General features: G+C 37.9%; 1 protein-coding gene across 1 annotated transcript; it reads right to left on the reverse strand.

Annotated features, from left to right (window-relative positions):
• Positions 1 to 7730: 7730 nt before the first annotated feature.
• Positions 7731 to 21672, reverse strand: LOC116237167 (programmed cell death 1 ligand 1-like). Its single transcript, XM_031606133.2, has 7 exons — positions 21475 to 21672; positions 15387 to 15455; positions 13234 to 13596; positions 11937 to 12221; positions 11174 to 11314; positions 10289 to 10330; positions 7731 to 8184 (listed from the first exon to the last, which is right to left on the reverse strand). The coding sequence occupies exons 2-7, from the start codon at positions 15439 to 15441 to the stop codon at positions 8102 to 8104; spliced, it is 969 nt and encodes a 322-aa protein (XP_031461993.1). The 5' UTR covers positions 15442 to 15455; positions 21475 to 21672; the 3' UTR covers positions 7731 to 8101.
• Positions 21673 to 22180: the final 508 nt, after the last annotated feature.

Below are 22180 nucleotides of genomic sequence, written 5' to 3' on the forward strand. Positions count from 1 at the left end.
CAGACAGTGGTACTCTGAGTTGACGTTAGCATTGTAGGTAAAAGTTTTACAAAATATGTTGTGATTTTATTTCTGCTTGTGGCTATTGGCATATTTTTTTTCAAGATAAATTTAAGTCTGAAACACTCAGAGGAGAGCAGGGAAGACGAACCTGACGGAACTTAGGACATAGGACCTAAATCTAGCATACCAATAAACTTTCATCAGTTTGTTCATAAATTTCTAGCAACTGCTGTTAGGGTTTGAAATATGGGAGGGTTATTTGCACCACAGCCAGGGAGGTGTTAAAAAACTGAATAGCAATTTAATTTGCTTATCAATTAAAGTATTTCATTTTCACATCCTCAAGGCTGCTTTGTAAAAGGTGCTGCAAATATTTATCAGCATATTTCATGTTTTGGGGAGAATTAGCAGTACAGTTACCCTCTGTCATTGCCTTTTTTTTTTTTTTTTTTTTAATATTGCTTACTTTGTTTTTGCGTGTTGCCATGTTTTATCCAGTAAACAATGTGATCTTGTTATAGGGTCTTCCTTAACCATTCTCTATTGTTACGTTAGCTTTTAGATCTTTTTGTAGCAGTTAAGCTGATGATCTGTTCTGCTGAAAATCACTTGACTCCATAGCGTGATACCTGTATAACCTTTAAGTTAAAAGAGCTTGACTAGCAATGGTTGTTCAGCAGAGGCAGAATTAGTGCACGGAAGGTCTCTTCCATCCGCTAATATTTATCAGCCCAGCTGGTGTTCTGGTTGGTAGTGTTGTGGGAAGTTGCAAAGCTGCAAAGTCATGCCATATAACTGTCAGAAGCTACCATAAGATTGCATCTTGTCACTTTGAAAAAAACAGAAGTGAGTATGTCCCTAAAACATATAACCAATCTGCCTAGAATGGACCTCTTGACAACTTTTTCTTGATGACTTTAAAATTTTCAGGGAGAAAAGTCCATGCAAGTGAGTACAAGGATCAAGTCTACTGTATTTCTGCTCAGAGTTTTACAAATCTCTACAGACCTCTTTTCATAAATGTAAACAAATTTTTAAAAGATGCTGTATCCTGGTAAAAAAAATATAATGCAAAGTAAGCAAACACACAAACAAACAAAAAAACCCCAACAACCAAGTCTACTCAAATGGAGAAATTCAAGTAATTAAACTGGAAACACAAGCAATATTCCCTAGTTTAGTGTTTATTTCAGCTCCCTGTGTCTTTCTTTTTCTTAATTAATTAACAGTTTTAAACAGATTGTGTCATTTTTACCTTCTACATAGTGTTACCACAATGCAAGACATTCAAATGTTCACTGACTCAAATCCTGCTCCTGGCTTTGAGTATTTTAGCTAGTCTGGAAACAGGCTCTATGCCTAGTGCTTCTCTTTAAAAGCAGTGATTTGCTTTTCAGAGCCTAGAAATAGGAGCCTTCAGGAAGTCAATTAAATATCTCTAGCATTTTCCCCCATATCTCAGCAAAACTCTATGCTTTGTGGTTTACATTTAATGAGTCTTCAGGGACATGAGGTATGTGTACTGTAAACATATAGAAATTCAATGGGAGTCTAAATATGTTGTTTTTCCTCTAATAAACTTCCAGGTATCTTAACTGCCTTATTTTTCTTATCAATTGGAAACAGCTTCATGGGTTAGTATAGCAATATTTTGGGGATGTACAGAAATGATTCTCAGTGATTCAAGGCTTACGATGTGAAAACATTCTTTGAGCTCAGAGTTCATCATAAAACTTCTGTAGTTCTCACAAAAATTCTGTGTCCCTCTTGAAACAAAAATTGTTGACCTCCTTTTCCCTCTTCCACCTGAAGTTTCCACTTTCTTACTGATCAGTGACGTTTTGAAGTGTGTGAGTCTCTTTACTGATATCTGACTTCTTTATTTTACCAGGTTTTACCTTACTAATCCACGAAGACAGGTGGAAGAAGTTATTTCTCTTTTCTTTCAGCTTTGCATGCTGGTATAGTTGTTACCAACTTTGGCTAATACTGGCAATTGTCTGTTTTAGGTCTGGGAAAAATGTCTTTGTCGTCTCACCTCAAGAAGGTGCATTTCGTTCACAAATGCAGCCATTCAGCAGCATAGGGATCTTTTTGCTAGCAATGCTTCTGTTGCAATTAGAATTCTATATTTAAGAGTAGATTGATTCCCCACATCACCATAGGAAGCTCTGTCTTCACTAGCTGAGACTCATATGGTCATCTTGTCTTTCTTCCTGAAAAACATGTATGTGTAAGGAATGCACTTAAACCCACTCTTCAGTTTATTTACTTTCTACTGCATACGGGTTGTTTTATTTCCTCAAGTAACGTAGTTTGTGACACAGACTTTGCATAAAAAACATTTCACTTCTCATTTGGAAAAGCCCACTAAAGAAAGTGAGTTGTGAGTAAACAAATTTCAGCTGCAGAAAAAAGATAGCAAACAGAAAACCCAAAAGCACTGAACTTGATTAATGTTTCTTTCAAGTCAGCTTTTGTCAGTGTTTGTACAATGCACTTACCTGTGTCAGCTACTTTTTGCAATATGGCTACACATTCAGGTTGGGTAAGTACTGTGGCACACTGGCTTTAACACTATTTCAGGGCATGCTTGACAACATGCTGAGGAAAATGAGGATGTCCTGTCAAACCAGATGGCAGTCCTTGACCTGAGGCTATTCTCCTAGGCTGCTCTCTGATTAAAGTGTAAGTCAGCTAATTGTGAAATATGCTGAAGCTGATTTGAACTACAAATTTATGAGGAAATATGGTATTAAGTTAGAAGGGACTTCTGAAGGTCATGTAGTTCAATCCCTCCACTACACAAAGAAAAGCCAAGCTTCAGATTAGATCTGTTCCAGTGGCTGTGATTCTTTGCAGTACAGGGATGGCTTGCCATTTTTTGAAGTAGGAGGATATTGATTTTGCTGGCAAGGTGTGTGTTTCTGTCTGGTGAAAGAAGAAATTCTGTGAGAAATGATAACTACTTAATTTAAGAAAGACATGAATGCTTTGTTCAGTGATGATCCAAATATTTAAAAGGCATTTCCAACTGCTCCTAGTTGGCCATGCTCAGAATCAGTTGATAGAATTGTCTGGTATGCAAACATACATCTTTTAAGTGCCCATTAGAAATCCCTGTCTACCCACAGCCTTATTTCGAAGATACTAATATTCTTAATGTAAGCTTTTGCCTGCAGCCTTGTCTGCTAGTGGGACTGTTCAGTCTGGAGAAGAGAAGGCCGCACGGTGACCTGATAGCAGACTTTCAGTATCTAAAGGGGAGCTACAGAAAAGATTCTATAGCAGAGCCTGTTGTGGTAGGACAAGGAAAAATGATTTCAAACTTAAAGAGAATGGATTTAAATTGGATATAAATAGAAAGTCTTTTACAGTGAGGCTGATGAGGCACTGGAACAGGTCGCCCAGAGATGTGGTGGATGCCCTGTCACTGGAGACTTTCAAAGCCAGGCTGGATCAGGCTCTGAGCAACCTGATCTAGCTGTGCATGACCCTGTTCACTAGTTGACCTTTAAAGGTTCTTTCCAACTCTGAGTTTTCTATGATTCCATGAAATCAACTAGTTCAGTGTTTTTAGGTGCTGACAGTGCAAAAGTGTGTGTTGCAAAAAACAGGACAGTAGTCCTATTCTCCTTTATGCTCTTAGTCACAGAACAAACTGCAGCTTCGCAGATGCTAAAAATGCTGCTATGAAGCTTCTGCAAGCCTCTGGAAGCCAAGATAAATAGCAGGTGAAGAATGAACAGGGAGACTAATCAACCTGTGCTAAAATGGCAAACATCTCACTGTGAAGTAGGCCAGAAACTACTTTAGTGAGTTCCTTTAGTGGACAAGAAGAGCTAGATAATTAAAAATGTATTTTTTACATATATGTTTGTGGAAAGAGATTATCATTAAAATCCGGTGAGCTATCAAATGCTTTTAAGGAATTTAAACCAGTAAGTGGTTTAAATTTTCCACAAACTATAACCAAATCTATACCTTGCTACAGTCCATTAACATGGTATTTTTTATGACACCCTCCTAGGTGAGATAAAATTATTTAGGGTAATAAACGAGATCTATATCATAAGTCATGAGTGGTGTTCCCCAGAGATCTGTCTTGGGGCTGGTGCTCTTCAACATTTTTATCAATGGCATAGACAGGTGGGATTGAGTGTATCCTCAGTAAGTTTGCTGATAATACCAAGCTGAATGGTGCAGCTGACACAGTAGAAGGAAGGGATGCCATCCAAAGGGACCTGGGCACACTCATAAAGTGGGCACACAAAAATCTAATGAGGTTTAACAAGGCCCAGTGCAAGGTGTTGCATATGGGTCAAGGTTATCCCAGATATGAATACAGATTGCGAGAACTCATTGTGGACAGACCTGTGAAGAAGAACGTGGGGGTTCTGATGGATGAAAAGCTGGATATGAACCAGCCATGTACTCTTGCAGCCCAGAAAGCCAAGGAGTATTCTAGTCTGTGTTAAGAGGGGTGGCTAGTAGAGAGAGGGAGGTGATTGTCCCCCTCTACTCTGCCATTATGAGGTCCCATCTGGAGTCTTTTTTTCATATCTGCGGCTCCCAGAATGGGAAGGATGTGGAGCTGTTGGAACAAGTCCAGAGGAAGGTCATGAAGATGATCAGAGGGCTGGAGCACCTCTCCTATGAAAGAAAGGCTGAGGGAGCTGAATTTGTTTAGCTTAGAAAAGACTCCAGGGAAGTCTCATTTTGTCCTTCCAGTATTTGAAGAGAACTTACAAGTGTGAGGCGACTCATTTTAAATCTGGTCTGACTGTGATTAGGATGAGGGGAAATGGCTTTAAATTAAAAGAGAGAGATTTATGTTAGATGCTAGGAAGAATTTTTTTGCTTGGAGGGGGCATGAGTCTCTGAAACAGGTTGCCCGGAGAGGTTGTACATGCCCCATCTGTGGAGACACTCAAGGCCAGGCTGGATGGGATCCTAGGCAGCCTGATCTAGTGGCTGGCAACCCTGCCCATGGTAGGGGAGTTGGAACTGGATTATCTTAAAGATCCCTTTCAAACTTATCCATTCTGTGATTCTATGATATCAGCAAAGGCAATGGAAATGTCCTATGCAGGGTGTCCCCTAGTTGAGAGTAAGCTTTAAAGTCTGTCCCTATAGACTAATTGTTATATAGTATCTGGAAACTTTACAGTCTTAGTCTAAAAATATCAGCTATTTTCAGCTCACTGTAATCTTCAAAACTGTGGGAAAAAAAAAAAAAAAAACAACCTCTTCAAATATGCAAAACTCTTACTTCAGCTTTTTCAAGATAACTTCAGCAGTAGCTGAAGTAGAAAGAACAGAGACTCATCATATCACACACATATCATATGCTTTCATATGGTGTGGCTTTCAGTAAAAAGCAACTCATGCATGAATTTGTATACACATATAGACATATCAGGCAGCTGACAAGCTGTTGGTTACTAAGCTGTTAGAATCATCCTGATTTATTTGTAGTTCATAGGTATCTATTGAGAGTTGGTAAAAAAAAAATACACACATGCAAACCAACACACATTTTTGGATATTTTTATGGGTCTTAACACTAAGTAGTAAAACTGCTCATTCTGTATGAAATAGAGTGGATAGGACACAGAATTGTAGTACAAAGCTGTACTGCCTCTACCTAGGAATGCCAGTGTATAAATAGTTGGTTCCTATGAAAAGTAAAACCAGGGAGTGTTTGTTACGCCTGTAAAACATGCAAGAAGTGCTGCCCATGTGCAGTAGTCCCTACGCACATCAAGGCAAAATTTACTTAGAAGAGTAATATAGTAACAGGGTGACTTTCATTCATAAAGAACAATAATCCATAATCAAATTTCAAAGTCTGTGGCATATGCTTTATGTTCATCCACATAAATTCAGCTTAAATTACTTCCATTTTATGAATATGAGAAAAGAAATGAAAAAAAAAAAAAAAAAAAAAAAACCCACAAAAACTAAGTCCTTACAGGGGCTAGAGTTTTCACAGTGACTAACAGAAGGGTCTTGTGATTCCCAGTGGAGTATAGAATCTGTCATGGGGAGAAATCTCTTTACTGTATGCACTGACCCTTAACTATTGCTAAATACTGCAAGCTAGGGCAGTCCCCAAGCTGCTATACACTGCAAGCTAAGCACTACTTTGAGAAGCTGCCTCTGATTCTCTGATATCTATCCAATTTCCCATATCAGCAAGGACGTGGCAAGCCTTGTGTGCATTTTGCTCAGCTGAATCCAATGGTGACAACTGAGTATTTAAAGGTACAATACACAGATATCCAGATATCCAAGCTGAGGTGATCATAAGGAGATACTTTTTTCCTCTTTCCCAAGTAAAATCAACATCAGTCCTCCTTTTTTTAAGATCAACTATCATGGAGAAGAAATAAATGCTATCTTTCAGATCCTTTGCTGCAGTAGGTTACCTGTGTGCTAGTGCAAATACCTGCATGTATCACTGGAGAAGCAGCTTCTGTCTATATCCAGAGAACTATGAAAAAAATCTTAATTTTACTGATGTGTTGTTTTTTTGGTGAAGCAGACAATGCTCTTCAAAGACCAGAATAATGTCAGAAATAGTTTCCGTGTGAGCGCTTCTTTTTAGTCTTGTTATGTTATAATCTGGTATACAGTATATAGTATATAATGTGTTATATGTGATGTTACTGTCTTGTTATATTTCCCACACCACACCCTTATCTCTAAATTGGAGAGATATGGATTTGAAGGGTGGACTGTTTGGTGAGATGGTCACAAACAGAGGGTTGTGGCCAACAGCTCTGTATCCAGGGGAAACATAGATTAGATACTGGGGGGAAATTTTTCACTCAGATAGTGGTGAGGCACTAGAACAAGCTGCCCAGAAAAGTTGTGGAGGTATTCAGTGTTTGTTGAGACTCTGGGCAGCCTGACCTAGTGGAGGCTAATCCTGCCTACTGCAGGGATTTGGAACTAGATTATGTTTAAGGTCACTTGCAATCCAAGTCATTCTCCGATTCTGTGATTCTGTGTCTGTCTTCGGAGAAAAGACAATTCACCAGAGCCAGTGATCTTTGAAAATAATATACCAAATCCAACTCAGTGCCTGTGATTCACTGCTTGATGACTATTTAAGAAGTAAAACATTGTTTCCTGCTGTGCGGTTTTTCAGAACTGGCACTGTGGAAACTGTGCCCAAGATGCAGGATATTCAGAGTTAGAGTGTTTTTAGACATTACTATAATGGGAAGTAAACAGTTATGTGCATGGAATGTAGAAAACTCCTATCTTCCTCTGAAAATAAGTTAAAATTACCATTTAAACATTATCTGATAAATCTGGCTGAACAACATTTTCACTTTTGATTCTACATTCCTCTCCCCAAAAATTATGTTGATTAATAATCTCAAATGAAAAATTCCTTATTTTTATGTTGCTGCAGCATCACATTTCATAGATTTTTATCTGGCTTACCTATACAGAGACTGTGCATTACTATTTTCTTCTCTGATATAGTGCTGATTTACTGGTTATTTTTGTTTGTTTGTTTCTTTTTTTTGTTTGTCTGTTTTTTGTTTTTGTTATTTGGTTGGTTTTGGTTTTAGTTCTGGCTGTACTTTGATCTCTCATTAGTTTTGTGAAATACTGATGGGTACTTGTGGTAATTTCCAGTTCAATATGTTGGAAAGTTTGGAAATGGGATACCAGCATGTAACACTCTCCACATGAAAGATGTTTAGATATAAGGCAGCAAATATAGCTTTTATTCAAATTTCCTCAAGATATTTGAATCCAAGCAACATTCTCGAGACTGTACCACTTAATAAAAGTACTCACTGAACTACATTTCATTGAGCCACAGTAAGTTCTAGAATAAAGTGAATCAGAAGAACTGGAGAAAACCTTCTCCCAGTGGCAAACCACACTGAATGACAGCATAATTCTTTGTAAATTCAAGATACTGTATCTGAAGAAGCGTAGCTGTCCGTTGCTCTAGTGCCAACAAATCCACATGAGTTCATCTGTTCATCTGAAATTGGTGTGGTAGCTTTTCTCTGAAGTCCTCAAGAACAGATAAAAAAGTACAAATTGCTGCATGTGAGATGATGAATTTTCACAGATTCACATTCCTGCTTTCTCCTGAATATATGACAGTTGACAAGTATGAAGTCTCTATTTGAGAATTATAGTAGCCTCCTTAGAGAAAGAAAAAGGAAGAGCATTATTTTAAAAATATACAATAATCACTTGATTTTAACAGCCTACATGCAAACACTGAGAGTCATGTCTTTGTTACATGTGAGTTTTTCTGGGTATGCTGAAGTACAGTGGGTCCTTAAAGCTGACATTAACTTCATGACATCGTGCTGCAACCTTCTCAGAGGAAAGAGTACTCTCTATGATGCAAATTCTGAATTTTCTATTATATTGCAGCTATCAATAGCAATTCCATGCAAATGAAATAACAAAACTGAAATCAGATTAGGTAGCATCCATGGGAATGCTTGTAAGTAAAATTTGTGCAGCTGAAGAGATGTTTGCAGAATTGGGACTTCAGTGATGAAGTAGAATGTTCTGCATCCTCAGTAGCGGCACAACTCAAGCTGCAATTTAAAATGATAGTGTGAACAATCCTTGTTCCTGTAACCAGGGCCATGTGGGTCATTTCCAAGGCTCTCTGGTAAAGTATCTGTGGCTTCAACTATATACTCATCATGGAATAAAGGTTCTTTCCAGTGTTTCTTAAAAATACATGGTGCTGAGAAATATAAATGTTTGTGCAACATGCAGTAAGTCATATGACAGAGATTTTTGGTCATTAAAATGAAGAAGTAAAACAAAACCACAAAAAGCAGCTACATCTCATTTAATTTCTTCATTTCAGTAAGTGCAAAGAGGAGGCTACTGCCTACACAGCAAAAAAATCCTACAACAGTAATACAAAAAGCCAGGGGAAGCCTGACTGTGTTCAGACAACATGCACTGGAATTGTGTCCAGACATGCACAAGAGCTGCTTGCCTCCAGCTTTCATTCATTTGCATGTGGCATAGCTCCACAGAAGTTTCACACCGCCACACACAAAGTGAGAAAGGGCTCTTTACTTCAGTAAGTTATGATTTGCGAAAGGTGAAAGTGATTTTCTGAAAGTGTCATCTCACAAGTGATATCTAGTGATGCTGGTGAGGTAAGAGGCACACACTGCTATCTGAGGTGGAGAGCCAGTGAAGATTTCACTCCCCTCTCCCCAGTCCCCAGGTTTTATTTCTGCTATGGAAGTGACTTTTTGATGCTTTTTTTTTTTTTTTTTTTTTTTTTTCCCAGTAATGGGAAACAAAGGTGGCTTCTCCAGTAAATCTTGTCCTTGGAAATGCCCAAAGTTGTCTATGAGTCTAAAAACTGTTCCGTGTTATTTCCTCAGGCCCTCCACCAGCTATGTCACAGTTCTGCTCTATGCAGTGGGGGAGTCAGTCATCTTCCTCCAGTACACTGGGCAGCTCAGGGTTGGCCTCAATAGGCTACTTGAGCACCAAGGAATGGCACCTCTACCCAGTATCACCATACTTGGCGCTGGCCACAGCCTCTCTCCTAACAGTGCATTAATCTGTGAGACTTCATTTTATAGGTAACAAAAGTGATTTATGTATGTAGGTATTTTAAGAGCTTTCTTACATCACTTTAGAGTTCACTATGTCTTTTTTTTTTTTTTTTTTTTTGCCAGTCCAATTTTAGTACAGGACGGTCACATGCATCCTAATGTCTTTAGACATTGCATTCATTTCTCAGTAACAATTTCTAATGTCTAGGAATGCTGTATAGTCATTAGATGAGAAGAATCTCGGTGGACCATCTAATGTTCCAGAGAAATCAGGTGTCATTCTTTTTACTGCCAAAATATGTGGACTGAATCAAAAGCACAACAAATAATTGTGACAAAAAGCTGCATGCCTTCCAAAACAGCCAGCTTTCCCTGTATATCCTACCTAGATGAGGCCAGTAGGACTGCAGTCAGTGTACACAGGTGTAGGTATAGATATAAAAGCAAGCTCCCTGTATCTCAATGAAAGGGAATAAATATTCACTAATTTTTATATAGCATGTGAGAAAGTTGTGAGATTTGTGTTTTTTAGAGATTATTACAGATACTAGATATTTAGAATATTTAAGAAAAGTTCAAATTAAATTCAAAGAAGCCTTCATTTTGATATATCAATAGTTAGGTTGCTGTCTGCAGATTTACAAAGCTCTTACCTTAGAGGAGGGAAAAGCCACAAACATCAACATTAAAAAATAATAACTTACTGTTCTCATCTGTCACAGGAGGGCTAAATTTTCCTTTCCTGTCTGTTAAAGCAAAAGTAAACAAATTTGACTTAAATATTTCAAATACTGGAAGAAACAAATTCAACAAACTTTCACATTAAAGAGCTTTTAACACATGTAAGCTTTTATTATTAATTCATACCAAACAGACCAACTTCTCTACAGTTCTTTTCATTTACAAATTTTGAATCAAATTCTAAAGACCTTATTGCTTTGACTTGACTCAATCTGATTTTGTTGCAACAATTCTATTTGTCTGAGTTTATTGGAGTCTTCTCATATACAGAAAAAGACTAGAATAACAGTCCATTTGAATTTTTGAGTATTGCATTTTCAAAGCCAGGAAATAAATATATATTATGGATATATATATATATATATATAATAGTCCAACAAAGTAGTAGAAGAACATGCCATTTCAGCCAGACTGCTTTTAATTCATTGCTTAAATAAAAGTTTTCTGTCAAATGTTGTAAATGCAGTGACTTTGTAGCCAAGAAGAATGACAGCAAGACAAAGGCTCCAAGGTGACCAAATTTGTTAATCAGTTGCTATGAATGGAAAGAAGTACCAACAAGCTATGCTTTTACAGTTCTCCTCACCCAAGCCAAAACTTGCTTATGTCCTTTAGTGAACAATTGATGGTATGAGAAAATGTACACTCAAACACCTGCTTACCAAAGTAAAATGTCAGAAGAATAAAGTCCAATTCAAATACAGCAAGATTTCATTTTAAATAGATTCCTCTAGAAAGAAAATGTGACCAAAATTCTATGAACGTGCCTAGGGTTATTAAACCTTCAAATACATTGGTCACAGGAAAAATTAATAAGAGAAAAATCCACTATCTGAAGTAAAATGTACCTTTTTTAGCACGGCAATTCTTGAATGATTTTCTCTTTTGAAAGATTATTAATGCAGGGAGAAGGACCAGTACTATCACACACGTGGCGACGATAAATAAGATCAGGGACTTTTGTCCACCATGCTGTGTACTCATTAAAGCTGTCAAAGAAAAACAAAACAGAACACACAAAAAGAAAAAAAAAAAAAAAAATCAGGAAAGTAAATTTGTAACTTAGAAAGCAGGCAAAGTTTATGAACTTCCAGTTCTGATTCTCCAAAGCCTGGCTCTGACTGAACTTAAGATTCTTAACATTTATCGGGGTATTATCTTACAATCTGTGATTTTTTTTATTCTGCAGTATTACTTCAAGAATCTTTACGTGTATCAGTTTTCCTTTTTTCATGCCATTTGAGTAACCAATACTGCAATTTATCTGTGTTTCATAAGAACAATTCATTAGAATTTTATATCAGGGAACATACGCATGAAGATTAAAGAATTTCTACCATACCATACAGCAAAATATTGGGAGCTACTCTAAAATTAAAATATATTAAAATACACTAGAAAATGACTAGATTGGCTTTCTGGGGTGTGAGCTAGCCTTGGCTTCAAAGACATTAATAGCACTGACTTGGTTCTTTCCAGAGCATCACTATTATATTGCTTTCTAGGGTGAAGTTCTGGTGATGGATAATAGAATAAAATATATGTACTATCATTTTCTCTTTCCTAACTCTCTGTCATCTCTCTCTCATACAAGTTCAAGGTGATATGAACCTAAAGAGTAAATGTAAGCTGAAGTATTTTCATTCAGTTCTTTATTCCAGAATACACAGCTGTAATTCTCATTCATGTTTTGGTTGATTATCAGGATGCTGGTGACATTGTAGAGGCCATCTGTAGTCAGTGTGTAGGTAGTATTTGCAGACCCGCTGAGACTGAAGTTCTTTTCATTTTGCCAGAATACCTCTGCCAGAGGAAAGCCTTCTGACTGACATATGAAAGCAAACTTGTCTTCATTCCATTTTCTTGTTTTCTGTATGTTTATTATCTTGTAGGATGCTGCATAAGAACAGGGGAAGTTAAGTCATTTTCAGTCATTATCCCATTTCTCTCCTTCTCCTTATTGTCTGTGGCTTTATCTGAAATAAGCTTATTTGAAATGATGAAGGAAGTTTTGTAGAAAACTCAGTAGTGTTTGTTCAATCTTTCTGAGGCCTACAGTGTTAGAGCTTTCTCCATTACTCTGTCCAAGACAGTAGTTAACACTGAATTCATCAATACAGAGGAAACTAGTGAAATCTCATGGGGTCCCATCTCAAATACACAAAATAGTAGCTATATTGCAAGAGAAATAACTCAGGCCGCATCAAGAAAAAGTTTTTGTGTTACCATATTTTATAAACAGGCATGGTATTTTCATGGTATTTAGAAGGAAAAGAGCCTAGAATTTTCATAAGATCGGGCCAGAGGTACCAAAGTGGTCTTTAAAATTGACTGTGACCATTTTTGCATTTGACAAAGTTCATTATTCAAATGTCTAAATGCAAAATGAATGTCTTGTGTCACACAAACATGCAGCAATTAATGGGAAACACTAGAGGTCTTTCTAAGGACTGTTCTGCCATGCTACCCAGTCATGTATCCATTTATTACTGATGCCCACTTGGCTTTGACTGAGAAAACTGAGAAAATCATATGTCCATGCTCATTGAGCTGCAGTCACTGGGGAAATTCCCAGCCTCCTGAATAATTGCAGGAGAGCTCATCAGTAAATTAGAACACATCAGAGAAATGCTTGGGAATGGCCAGAAGTGGACCAACAGGGAAGATGATGGGGAAGGGCGGGGTTCCACAGATGAGGATGCTGGGAGAAGATGGAGTGCATCCCAGAGAAACTCAGCTACCATTGAGGAACAGATGGCAGTGAGACTACTGCTTCAGTACTCCTGGGGTCTGGAGCACAGGGGCTTGGTAAGAGATTTATCCATTAATTCCTACCAATTCATTAATTCCTACCTGTCTGTCTAAAACATCTCAGTTAATAAGTACTCATATTCCTTCAGCCACTGACCTTTTATTTCCAAAGTAATGTACTTATAGTCAGCACCTTGGTAGTCAATGAGACAAAGGTAAGATCCCGCATCTGTGATTTTGACGTTGGTAATTTGAAGGAGTGCTCGTCCAGATTTCAATTCTTTGTGTAACAGCGCTGCTCTTCCCATGTAATCACGATGTTGGGATGAAAGAAGTGCTTTCCCATTGCGGAGTGTGTACACATCTCTTGATTCCAGCTGACCTTGCCTCTTCTGCTCCCAGACAACACTCAGGAGTTCCAGGTTCAATGAGCCGTTCACAGGGAATCTACATTCCATGGTGACATTGCTCCCGTACTCCGCAACATATAGCTGCTGAGGAACTTCAACTGTGAATAAAGCTAAGGTAGGAAAAGAAAACAACTGCTGTTTGCTGTGCTGAAATACTTTCTGATTTTATTTGAACTTGGTCAAACAGTTTTTATATAGTCAGGCATACAGTTATTAGCTTGACTTCAGGTTCTAAGCATTTTTTTCCTGCTCACACTAGCATTTTTACCATGTCAGCAGTACCTGTAGAAAATCATCTCTATTTTGTACTGCTTACAGAATCTGAATGATAAGGACAAGACAAGCAATTTTTTTTTTTTTTTTTTTTTTCTGTTTAAAAAATAGCTTAAGTTTGAATCAGTGATTACACAGGCAGTGCTATTCCAAAATCACAACTGTATCTTGTATGTCCTAAGGTTCTTATAAAAGCACAAATATGGAAACACTAAAGCTAATTTTGTTGTTTTTTAAAAAGTGAAAATACAGTTTAACTCCTGTGAAACACATGTATTGGCACTAAAAAAATAAGTATAGCTGGCAAGAATTGCTGTGCAGCATCTGCAGTCTTCCACACATGTGGACCATGTGAGTATCTTTGATCCCATGTAAACTCAGAAATACACAAAATTATTACAGAAAGCATGTCAAAACAATCTTCTTAGGCATTCACCAACTTTGAAAGTCACATTGTTACGAATACTTTACCAGTTTAAAGCACACTTGATAAAGGGAAGCTTTTTATGATTGATGATTCCATAAACCTTGTTACTTTCTTTTTTATTGGATTTACCATATATTGTTATTTTTAATTTAATAGAAGCACTTGAAAATGTTTACAGCAATATTCAAAAGAGAAGTTCATGCAACTATTTGTGCATTTTTCTTATTATTCTTTCATGTGTTTCTCAAATACTTGCAGTGAAATTTTCAGTTCCTATTAGCAATGTTTATTCATTTGAATACAATGTAGAGACAGATAAATGATATGAAAAAATGCTGAACTTTCCCCATTTATTATATCTATTATATGTAAAATTTCTTTATCTTTATAAAATATATGAGTTCACTGACTTGATATAAGTTAAATAAGGAATATATTTCCTTCAGATTCCTTTGAGCACAGTGGCCACCCAGGGGCCACAGACTTACTGCAAAGTTGTATGCCATGCTCCTCACTCATTTTTCTGCTCCTATGACCCCCTTTAGCCAAGCTGCTCCTTCTAGGGGATGGACAGAGGGATACACATGGTTTTACAGAAAGGGTGGTTAAACATTGGAATAGGCTCCCCAGGGAGGTGGTTGAGTCACCATCCCTGGATGTGTTTAAGAGCCATCTGGATGTGGTGCTCGGAGATATGATTTAGCAGAGGGTTGTTAGAGTTAGGGTACTATGGTTAGGCTGTGGTTGGACTTGATGATCCTTGAGGTCCCTTCCAACCTGAGTAATTGATTCTATGATTCTATGATTCTATGATTCTATGATTCTATGATTCTATGATTCTATGATTCTATGATTCTATGATTCTATGATTCTATGTCTTGCACTGAGATTGTTTAGTTTACAGCTGTCTTGTGGTTATTCTCTCTCATAGTCATGCCTGGTTGTTCAGGCCACCTCTACTGTCAACACACAATGCTTTCACGAAGAACAGTGGTGAAAAGTAATGGACACTTGTCCTTATCCTCAGTGCTTAGACAGTGCCTTCTGTAAGACATTTCAGGGCAGAGGCTCCAGACATCACCAGCTGTTCGGGGAAGTAAGTATTCATTGTGAGATGCTGCAATCCACATCCTAAGGACATAGCAGTATTGTTACATTGGTCCTAATGATGAGAATGAAAGGCAGTCCACTCACTCTCACCTGAAACCACACAGAGCTGCATTTCCATCAACAGCATTGTCAGGATTTGGAACATTTTCTCAGGTTGATCTGAAATAAAAGAATTGCAACTTAACGTAGAACAGCTATCTTCTGCTTGAGTGGTGTACTGGAATGCTGTCACTAAAAGCCTTCCAAACCTTGGGAATCTATCACAGCTAAGAAACAGCAACAAATGCAAAGCAATACTAGAATACCTCTAGAAACAAGGGAAATCTTGGATCAAACAATATATGTTCATACACAGAATATGAACCGCTGAGCTCTGGCAGTGAAAGGAAAGAAAATCCTTTATCCTTGAAGCTCTCAAGATCTGTAGCTTGCATTCTTAAGAAATCTGACAAGGCAGTATTTTTACAGCAGTGCTGTACCCATAAATAACAGAAACAATTTCAGTTAGGTTCTTGCATGCCAGCGAGATTTATAAAAATGCAGAACCAGATTGTTTTTGTTACTGTCTGTGCTAACACCTGATCTAGCTTACAAAGATCATTAACACCTGACCCTTATTTTGTTTCAACTCCATTTTCCATAATTTTTTTTATATACCTTTTATCTGCGTTTATTATCTGAGTCCTTTAACGTCACAACTGGCAGATACTTGGCACTAAAAAATGAGGTACTGGAAGTATCAGAGTGAGGTAAAATAACTTTGCTTCAGATTTTAGGGCTGGGTGCTACTTTCACTTTACACATAGCAGTTCCTGGCATATACAAAGTACCTTGCATTACTGGCAGTAAACCATCAGCCCTTAAGTAATGCAGGACAAAGTCCAATTTAAGGGTTAGTATCTTCCTGTTTCAGTAACATGGAAAGTATTGTTTATACTTCTGTATGTGGATCAGCATAACTAAGCAAAAAACAAACAAACAAACAATAAAACCAGAGGATAACATGAGATAACAGATCAGCTCTGCAGGAATTAGCAAGTTTAATAGATACAGCTTTAAGCTGGATTTGAAGAGCAAGTGCCACATTCTGGGATGGGGCACATTTGGATATAAATACAGACGGTAACTGAAGAGCAGCCCTGTAGAAAGGAATGTTCTGTGGTGGTGTTGTCAGTGTCAAGAGGAACATGAGTCAGCAGAGTGCCCTGGGAGCCAGAAGGGCCGACTGCATCCTGGGGTGCCCAGCAGTGCTTCAGGACAAGAAGAGGAGTTGTCCTGCTCTGCTCTGTGCTGAGTGGCCTCACCATGAGCACTGTATTCAGTGGTCACCACAATATAAAAAGGATGTAAAACTATTGACTATGAAGGTGTTGAAGAATCTGGAGAGAAAAGTGTATGAGGAGTGATGAGGTCCCGGGGTTTGTTTAGCTCAGAGCAAAGGAAGTTGGGGGGAGGCCTCATGGTGACTGCAGCTCCTCATGAGGGGAGCGGAAGGGCAGTGCTGAGTTCTGTTCTCTGGTCATGGTGACGGGGCCCAAGGGGATGACATGGAGCTGTCATGGATGTGTTAGGTAAAAGTTCTTCAGCAAAGGGTGGTGGGCACAGAACAGGCTCCCTAGGACAGTGGTCGTGTTCCCAAGCTGCTGGAGATCAAGAAGCAATTGTTCAATGACACAGAGTTTGGATTTTGAGTGGTTCTGCAGGGAGACAGGAGCTGAACTCAATGATCCTCAAGGGTCCATTTCAAGCCAGGATATTCTGTGATTTCATGACTCTATGATGTAAGAGTTTATTTGAACAAATCAAGCTCACTATCATAGTCTGAAAGAAATCAGTGAAAGAGATCCAGAAACAAGTACAAGGAAGAAAAGCAGAGAAGGAACAATTTTAGACTTCCCCAGAGTAGACTTACTGCAGAGGGTTTTAGATTTTACTTCCCTGTTTGTTTGTGACTCAGTCAGAAACATTTTGGCTCTGATTCTCTCAGGTGCTTCATTTTTCTGAGTGCTCACATCTTTGGGCTCTTGGTGCCTCAGAAAGTCAGGCTCAAGGTTTTGTCAAGGTTAGTAGCCAAAGTAAGGAGACATTTCTTGGAAAATTAGGCCTTAATATTTTGATATCACAAGGGTGATATAACTGGAACTATAGTATGCAAGTTTACTAAATATAAATGAAAGGTAATTACTTTTATCAGAGAACTGATGAAGATGATATTACATGTGAGAAACCCTGATTATTTTAGCTATGTGAAAAAGCAGCTGATAAATAATATTGGCATTACTGTCTCCATTTCTTGAATGCAGAAACAAAGATCCTGCACTGCTCATATGACTGGGCTAAATTTCACTCATTAGGAAGTCACTACATTTAGTACTACAAGGAAACATACTATCCTCTGTTGCGTGCTCAGTAATCCATCTACCTACATAGAAGCAGGTGAACATAGGAGGAAGAAGTGAATGAAGAAGGGAATAGTATCTTATTCCTATATTTAGATCCTTGTCTTAGCCTCATGTGGGATATTTGAGGTGAATCTATTCTCTTTTATATATTGAAAATGAAGAGCACACATCTGGTGCTTAAAATGAACTTTTTAAAAAAATATATACATATTACTGAGAGTAAAAATAGAACAAAAATAAGGAAATACATAATTCATGGTTGAGTAGATAGAAATTGTAATTATTAAATCTAAAAAAAAGTCTTGCCAGATGAGATGTATTAGTTTAAGAGCATGGTACTTAACCATCAATATCTGAAAAAACTCAAACAGAAATATGTTTTTGTTTGTGACACTGAAAGCAAAGCCATATGGAGATCAACAAGTATCTGCACTGGAAGCCATGTTTCATAATTTCTTTGATCATATTAGCAGGCATCTACCTGCTGCACTATCTTAGTGCAATCTAGTCATGCAAATTAGTAATGTAGCTGTGCCAGGCATCCTGACACATTCCCATAAACAGATGTCTACCAGCAACTGGTAGGTGCTTTTATCTGAACTAGCTGTTAACCAACCATTCATTCTGTCAGAAAGGACACGTTTGGCATCAGTCCAGTCAGAAGTCCACCCTTGGTTAGTGAGAATTCCCACATTGTTGCCAACATTGAAGTATTCGCAAGAAGCTTGGTAAGCAAAGAGTATTTTAAAGTATCACAGATTGATTGAAGTTGGAAGATACATCTGGGAGGACATTTGGTCCATCCCCTGCCCAAACAAGGCCACCCAAAGAAGGTTGCCCAGAGATCTTTGCAGTGTGCTCCTTAGTAATAAAGATTGAAACTTACCTCTTCACAGCATGAACTCTGAGTTCAATTTTGTTCCCTTCACTCAGATGTCAAAAAGATCATAGCTATTTTTTAGCTGAAACGAGCATCTGAGTATAAGACTTTAGTACAAGAGTTCCTGGAACTGCTAATGCCTGAAAGAATCAAGCTGTGTTAACATGACATTTTCTGGACTCTATTTAGCAGAAGGAAGCTGAGTATGAGCAGTACCTGGCTCAAATGACTGTAGCACTCCTCATAATTGCTGTCTTTCTGCCATAAGGAGGATAATAAAAGACCGTGGGAAGGACAGAACGTACTTTATGCTACCCGGTACATACAAGCAGGAATGTAGTCACTGATTTAGTGCTCTTTCAGTCTAAATAAAATCATACACTATCCTTTCCTGGAAATATAATTTCAGCTATTTATTTATTTATTTAGTTAGTTAGTTTTATTTTATTCCAGAGAGGGAGTTGAAGGCATACAAAGCATTTGTGTAAATGATGCTTAGCAGCACTAAGGAAGACGAATGTTATAGACCATGAGCATATCTTTCACTAGAATACCCAGAACTCCTGGAAAACTTTAACAAGTTTCCAAGCTCTCTTCAGGACTTAAGAAGTGAAAAATACATGGCAGTTCAGAGTAATTGCTCAGAATAATAGTTTCTGTCTGAAAAATGAAAGGACTAAGGTTACCTGCTACTTCTGAAGTCAGGCAGGTATCACTATCACTATCACTGCAGACAAGTATTTCCTGGCAGGCCAATCTAGCACATTCCTAGTGCTTGCAGTGCGTGTGGTGTGGAGGGAATGGCACAGGTACTCTCTGCTGGAGTTCAACAGGGAAGCAGGGATGTTGTACTCCACAGCTGGGAGCAGGAAGGGATACCCACACAGCCCATTCCTCTCCACACAGACTGCCAGCAAATAAGCTTCAGCAAATATGGTACTACAGGTGGTCTGAAAAGCGATGGGAAAGTCTGAGCATATGGGCTTTATTATAGAGTTGAAGCAGAAACCCTGGTATGGAAGTGTTCACTCCTACATTCAAAACTTTTGCTCTGCTGCTGACATATTCTATAATATTGCAGAGATCAACTCACTTTACCATATTCTTTCTCCTTTTACATCCTTTGTATTTTTATTCTGCAAAGGTATGGCTTGCACAAAGCACAATGCAATGTCCTTTATAAATACCACAGAAAGGCAAATAAGTCTGAGTACCAGAAGAATCAAGTGGTGTTAACGTTTCACCCCCCCTAGGCTGCATTCAGACAGAAGGAAGCTCTGAATGAGCAACACCAAGCTCATGTGACTGTACTTTGCATGACTGCACTAGTTTGTTTTGAGGTAATTCTGAGCTTCCTACTTGAAAAAGTTGATAACTAATTTTGTTGAAAAACAGAATATATTTTTACACAGATGATAGGTAACACTGCATAAGTCTGCTGAGGTCCAGACACTGTTTTGTATTTCTCCGTCACTGAAGCTCTTTTGTGTACCATCCTCCTTCCTAGAAACATCAAAACCTTCCAGCCTTCCACAATCTGAAAAGAAGGCACCACTTTTTCAACCTAGTCATGAAATGGCTGTACTTTTTTCCCCATTCAGTGAAGAATCCAGTTTTTGTGGGTGCTTTTTGTTACTTAGTTCATTTGTTTTTTCAAAAGATCTAAAAATCCATGTGAAAAAATAAGCTAAAAAACAACCTCATATAAACTGCATCTACATCTTTTAAGCAGAAAGAATGTACTTCATTTTCATTTCAGGGATTTCATTTAAAAAAAGAAAATTAGATCTTAATTTAATAAAAGCTAATATTTGCTCAAAGTCATTTTCTCAGTACTATCTCAGTAGGTCCTGAGGACACAGACTTCTGCTCTCCTTGTCTGTAGCAGCGCCCACACACACTCTCCTGTTGTCTGTTCTCTGCTGCTGCACTCACTGTCCACCTTGTCCACCTCACTGTGCTACTGCTGAGCCCATTGCTTCACCTCTGATGTTCACATCACCTATGGCAGCCTATTTCTGTCATTTCAACCTGCTCTCCATCTCACTTCAGCTTCCAGGTGAAATGATAATATTTCTCATTCCTTTTTGTCTCTTCCTCACTTTTAATTTTCACTCCCCCTGCATTGTTTAAAATGCACTTACAACCAACTACAATTACAACAATTGCAATACAAGTAATAACCATTACTTGTTGTATCTGTCAATATCAAATATGATTATATAGTAATAAAACCTCATTTTTTTTCCCCCATACATTCTAGAAAAAGATTGGGTTGAAATCTTTGTTATAGAGAATGTCATTAACAACATTTAAACTAATGCTGCTGTTTATTTTGTATCTCTCAGTTATTAGCAACAGTGCTGAACAGTACAGGCTAACAGTTCAGTGTGATCTCTAGCTTCTAGATACTTTTCCTGGAAATGCACAAGGTGGAATTCTGTGCTTGCTATATAATCAAAGCAGTCATGCATTTAATAGCTTAATACCAGTAAAAAGAAAGTATCCAGAAATATGCGGACAGAAATACATGCAGAGTTAGGTTTTCTCTTTACAGCTTTTCCCTGAATTTCAGAAAGAAAGATTTATAAACAGCAATGTTCCAGTCAGCAAGCTGTAGAGGATTGCTAGCACTCCTATTCTGCCTTCACCTATGTCAGAAGATTGAGTTAGAGACTCAGGCCCAGTTCCTGAAATTTTCCTTCCCCAGAGTCTGAAGTTACATGGATCTGTTTTAGGATATGAGACTCAGTTTCTGGTTCAGAATTCACTCTCTGCAAATCATTTGAAAATAAAATCAATTTAAGTTAATATTGATAACATTAAGCAAAATCTGCAGTCCATCAGCTAGAAATAGAGTAAATTTAGATTGGTATTTTAGCAACATTATACTCACATAGGATCTTTATGCAACCAATGGGAGAATAAGGTTCAAATAACGGTTAAGATTTTCGGAATGTAGAAAAGCTGTATCCTGTTTGCATAGCAGCAGCTATCCATCTGGTTCTCATAACCAGTTTAAAATTGTTGTTGAACAAAGCAGCTCATGTTCCTATTCAAGCTATGTCAGAAAAGAAGTGACCGTGCTAAAGGGAAACCACCAAGTTTCTTAGGAATTTATGAGCAGTTCCAGTTTCGTTTTGAATTCAGAATTGTTTCATATTGAAAGCACCTTGTATTCAGTTCTGACAACAAGCATCCAAACAGGTTTATTCAAAGCATTATAAAGAATTGTTCTTTTAATTGTACACAAATTTTGGGTTTATGTCTTCTTAGGGCATTATTCAGCCTTGGATTCTAAACTTTCATCTATTATAACTATTCCACATTCATGAAACTGCCAAGGTGCATTTTCTTAATTTCACCATTTTCTTAATTTTCACCAGATTCATTTGAAAAGACTTTCTCTAGGGATAACCATTTCTTCTTCACTTTATTCCATTTACATCTATGTTCATCTGTTTTTAAAAAAGCAACTGTTCACAGTGCAGGTAGTCGAAGACAGGTGCCTTGAGGAATTTCCATCCTTGCAAAAAACTTGACAGGATAAGGCCTGATTACATGAATTTAAGTTGGCATTGCATTGAGTGGGAGAAGACATC

The sequence above is a fragment of the Phasianus colchicus genome, chromosome Z, assembly GCF_987193195.1.
Source record: "Phasianus colchicus chromosome Z, bPhaCol1.hap1.1, whole genome shotgun sequence".
In the NCBI taxonomy this organism is placed as follows: Eukaryota; Metazoa; Chordata; class Aves; order Galliformes; family Phasianidae; genus Phasianus; species Phasianus colchicus.

Bases quoted from the DNA above. Each gene is read 5' to 3' on its own strand.
- LOC116237167 (XM_031606133.2), bottom strand. From the start codon at position 15,441: ATGTTCCAAATCCTGACAATGCTGTTGATGGAAATGCAGCTCTGTGTG. The intron at 12,222-13,233 runs GTCAGTGGCTGA...GTTCTTATGCAG, and splicing joins CATTACTTTGGAAATAAAAG to CATCCTACAAGATAATAAAC. The intron at 10,331-11,173 runs GTACATTTTACT...TTGCTTTAACAG, and splicing joins GAATTGCCGTGCTAAAAAAG to ACAGGAAAGGAAAATTTAGC.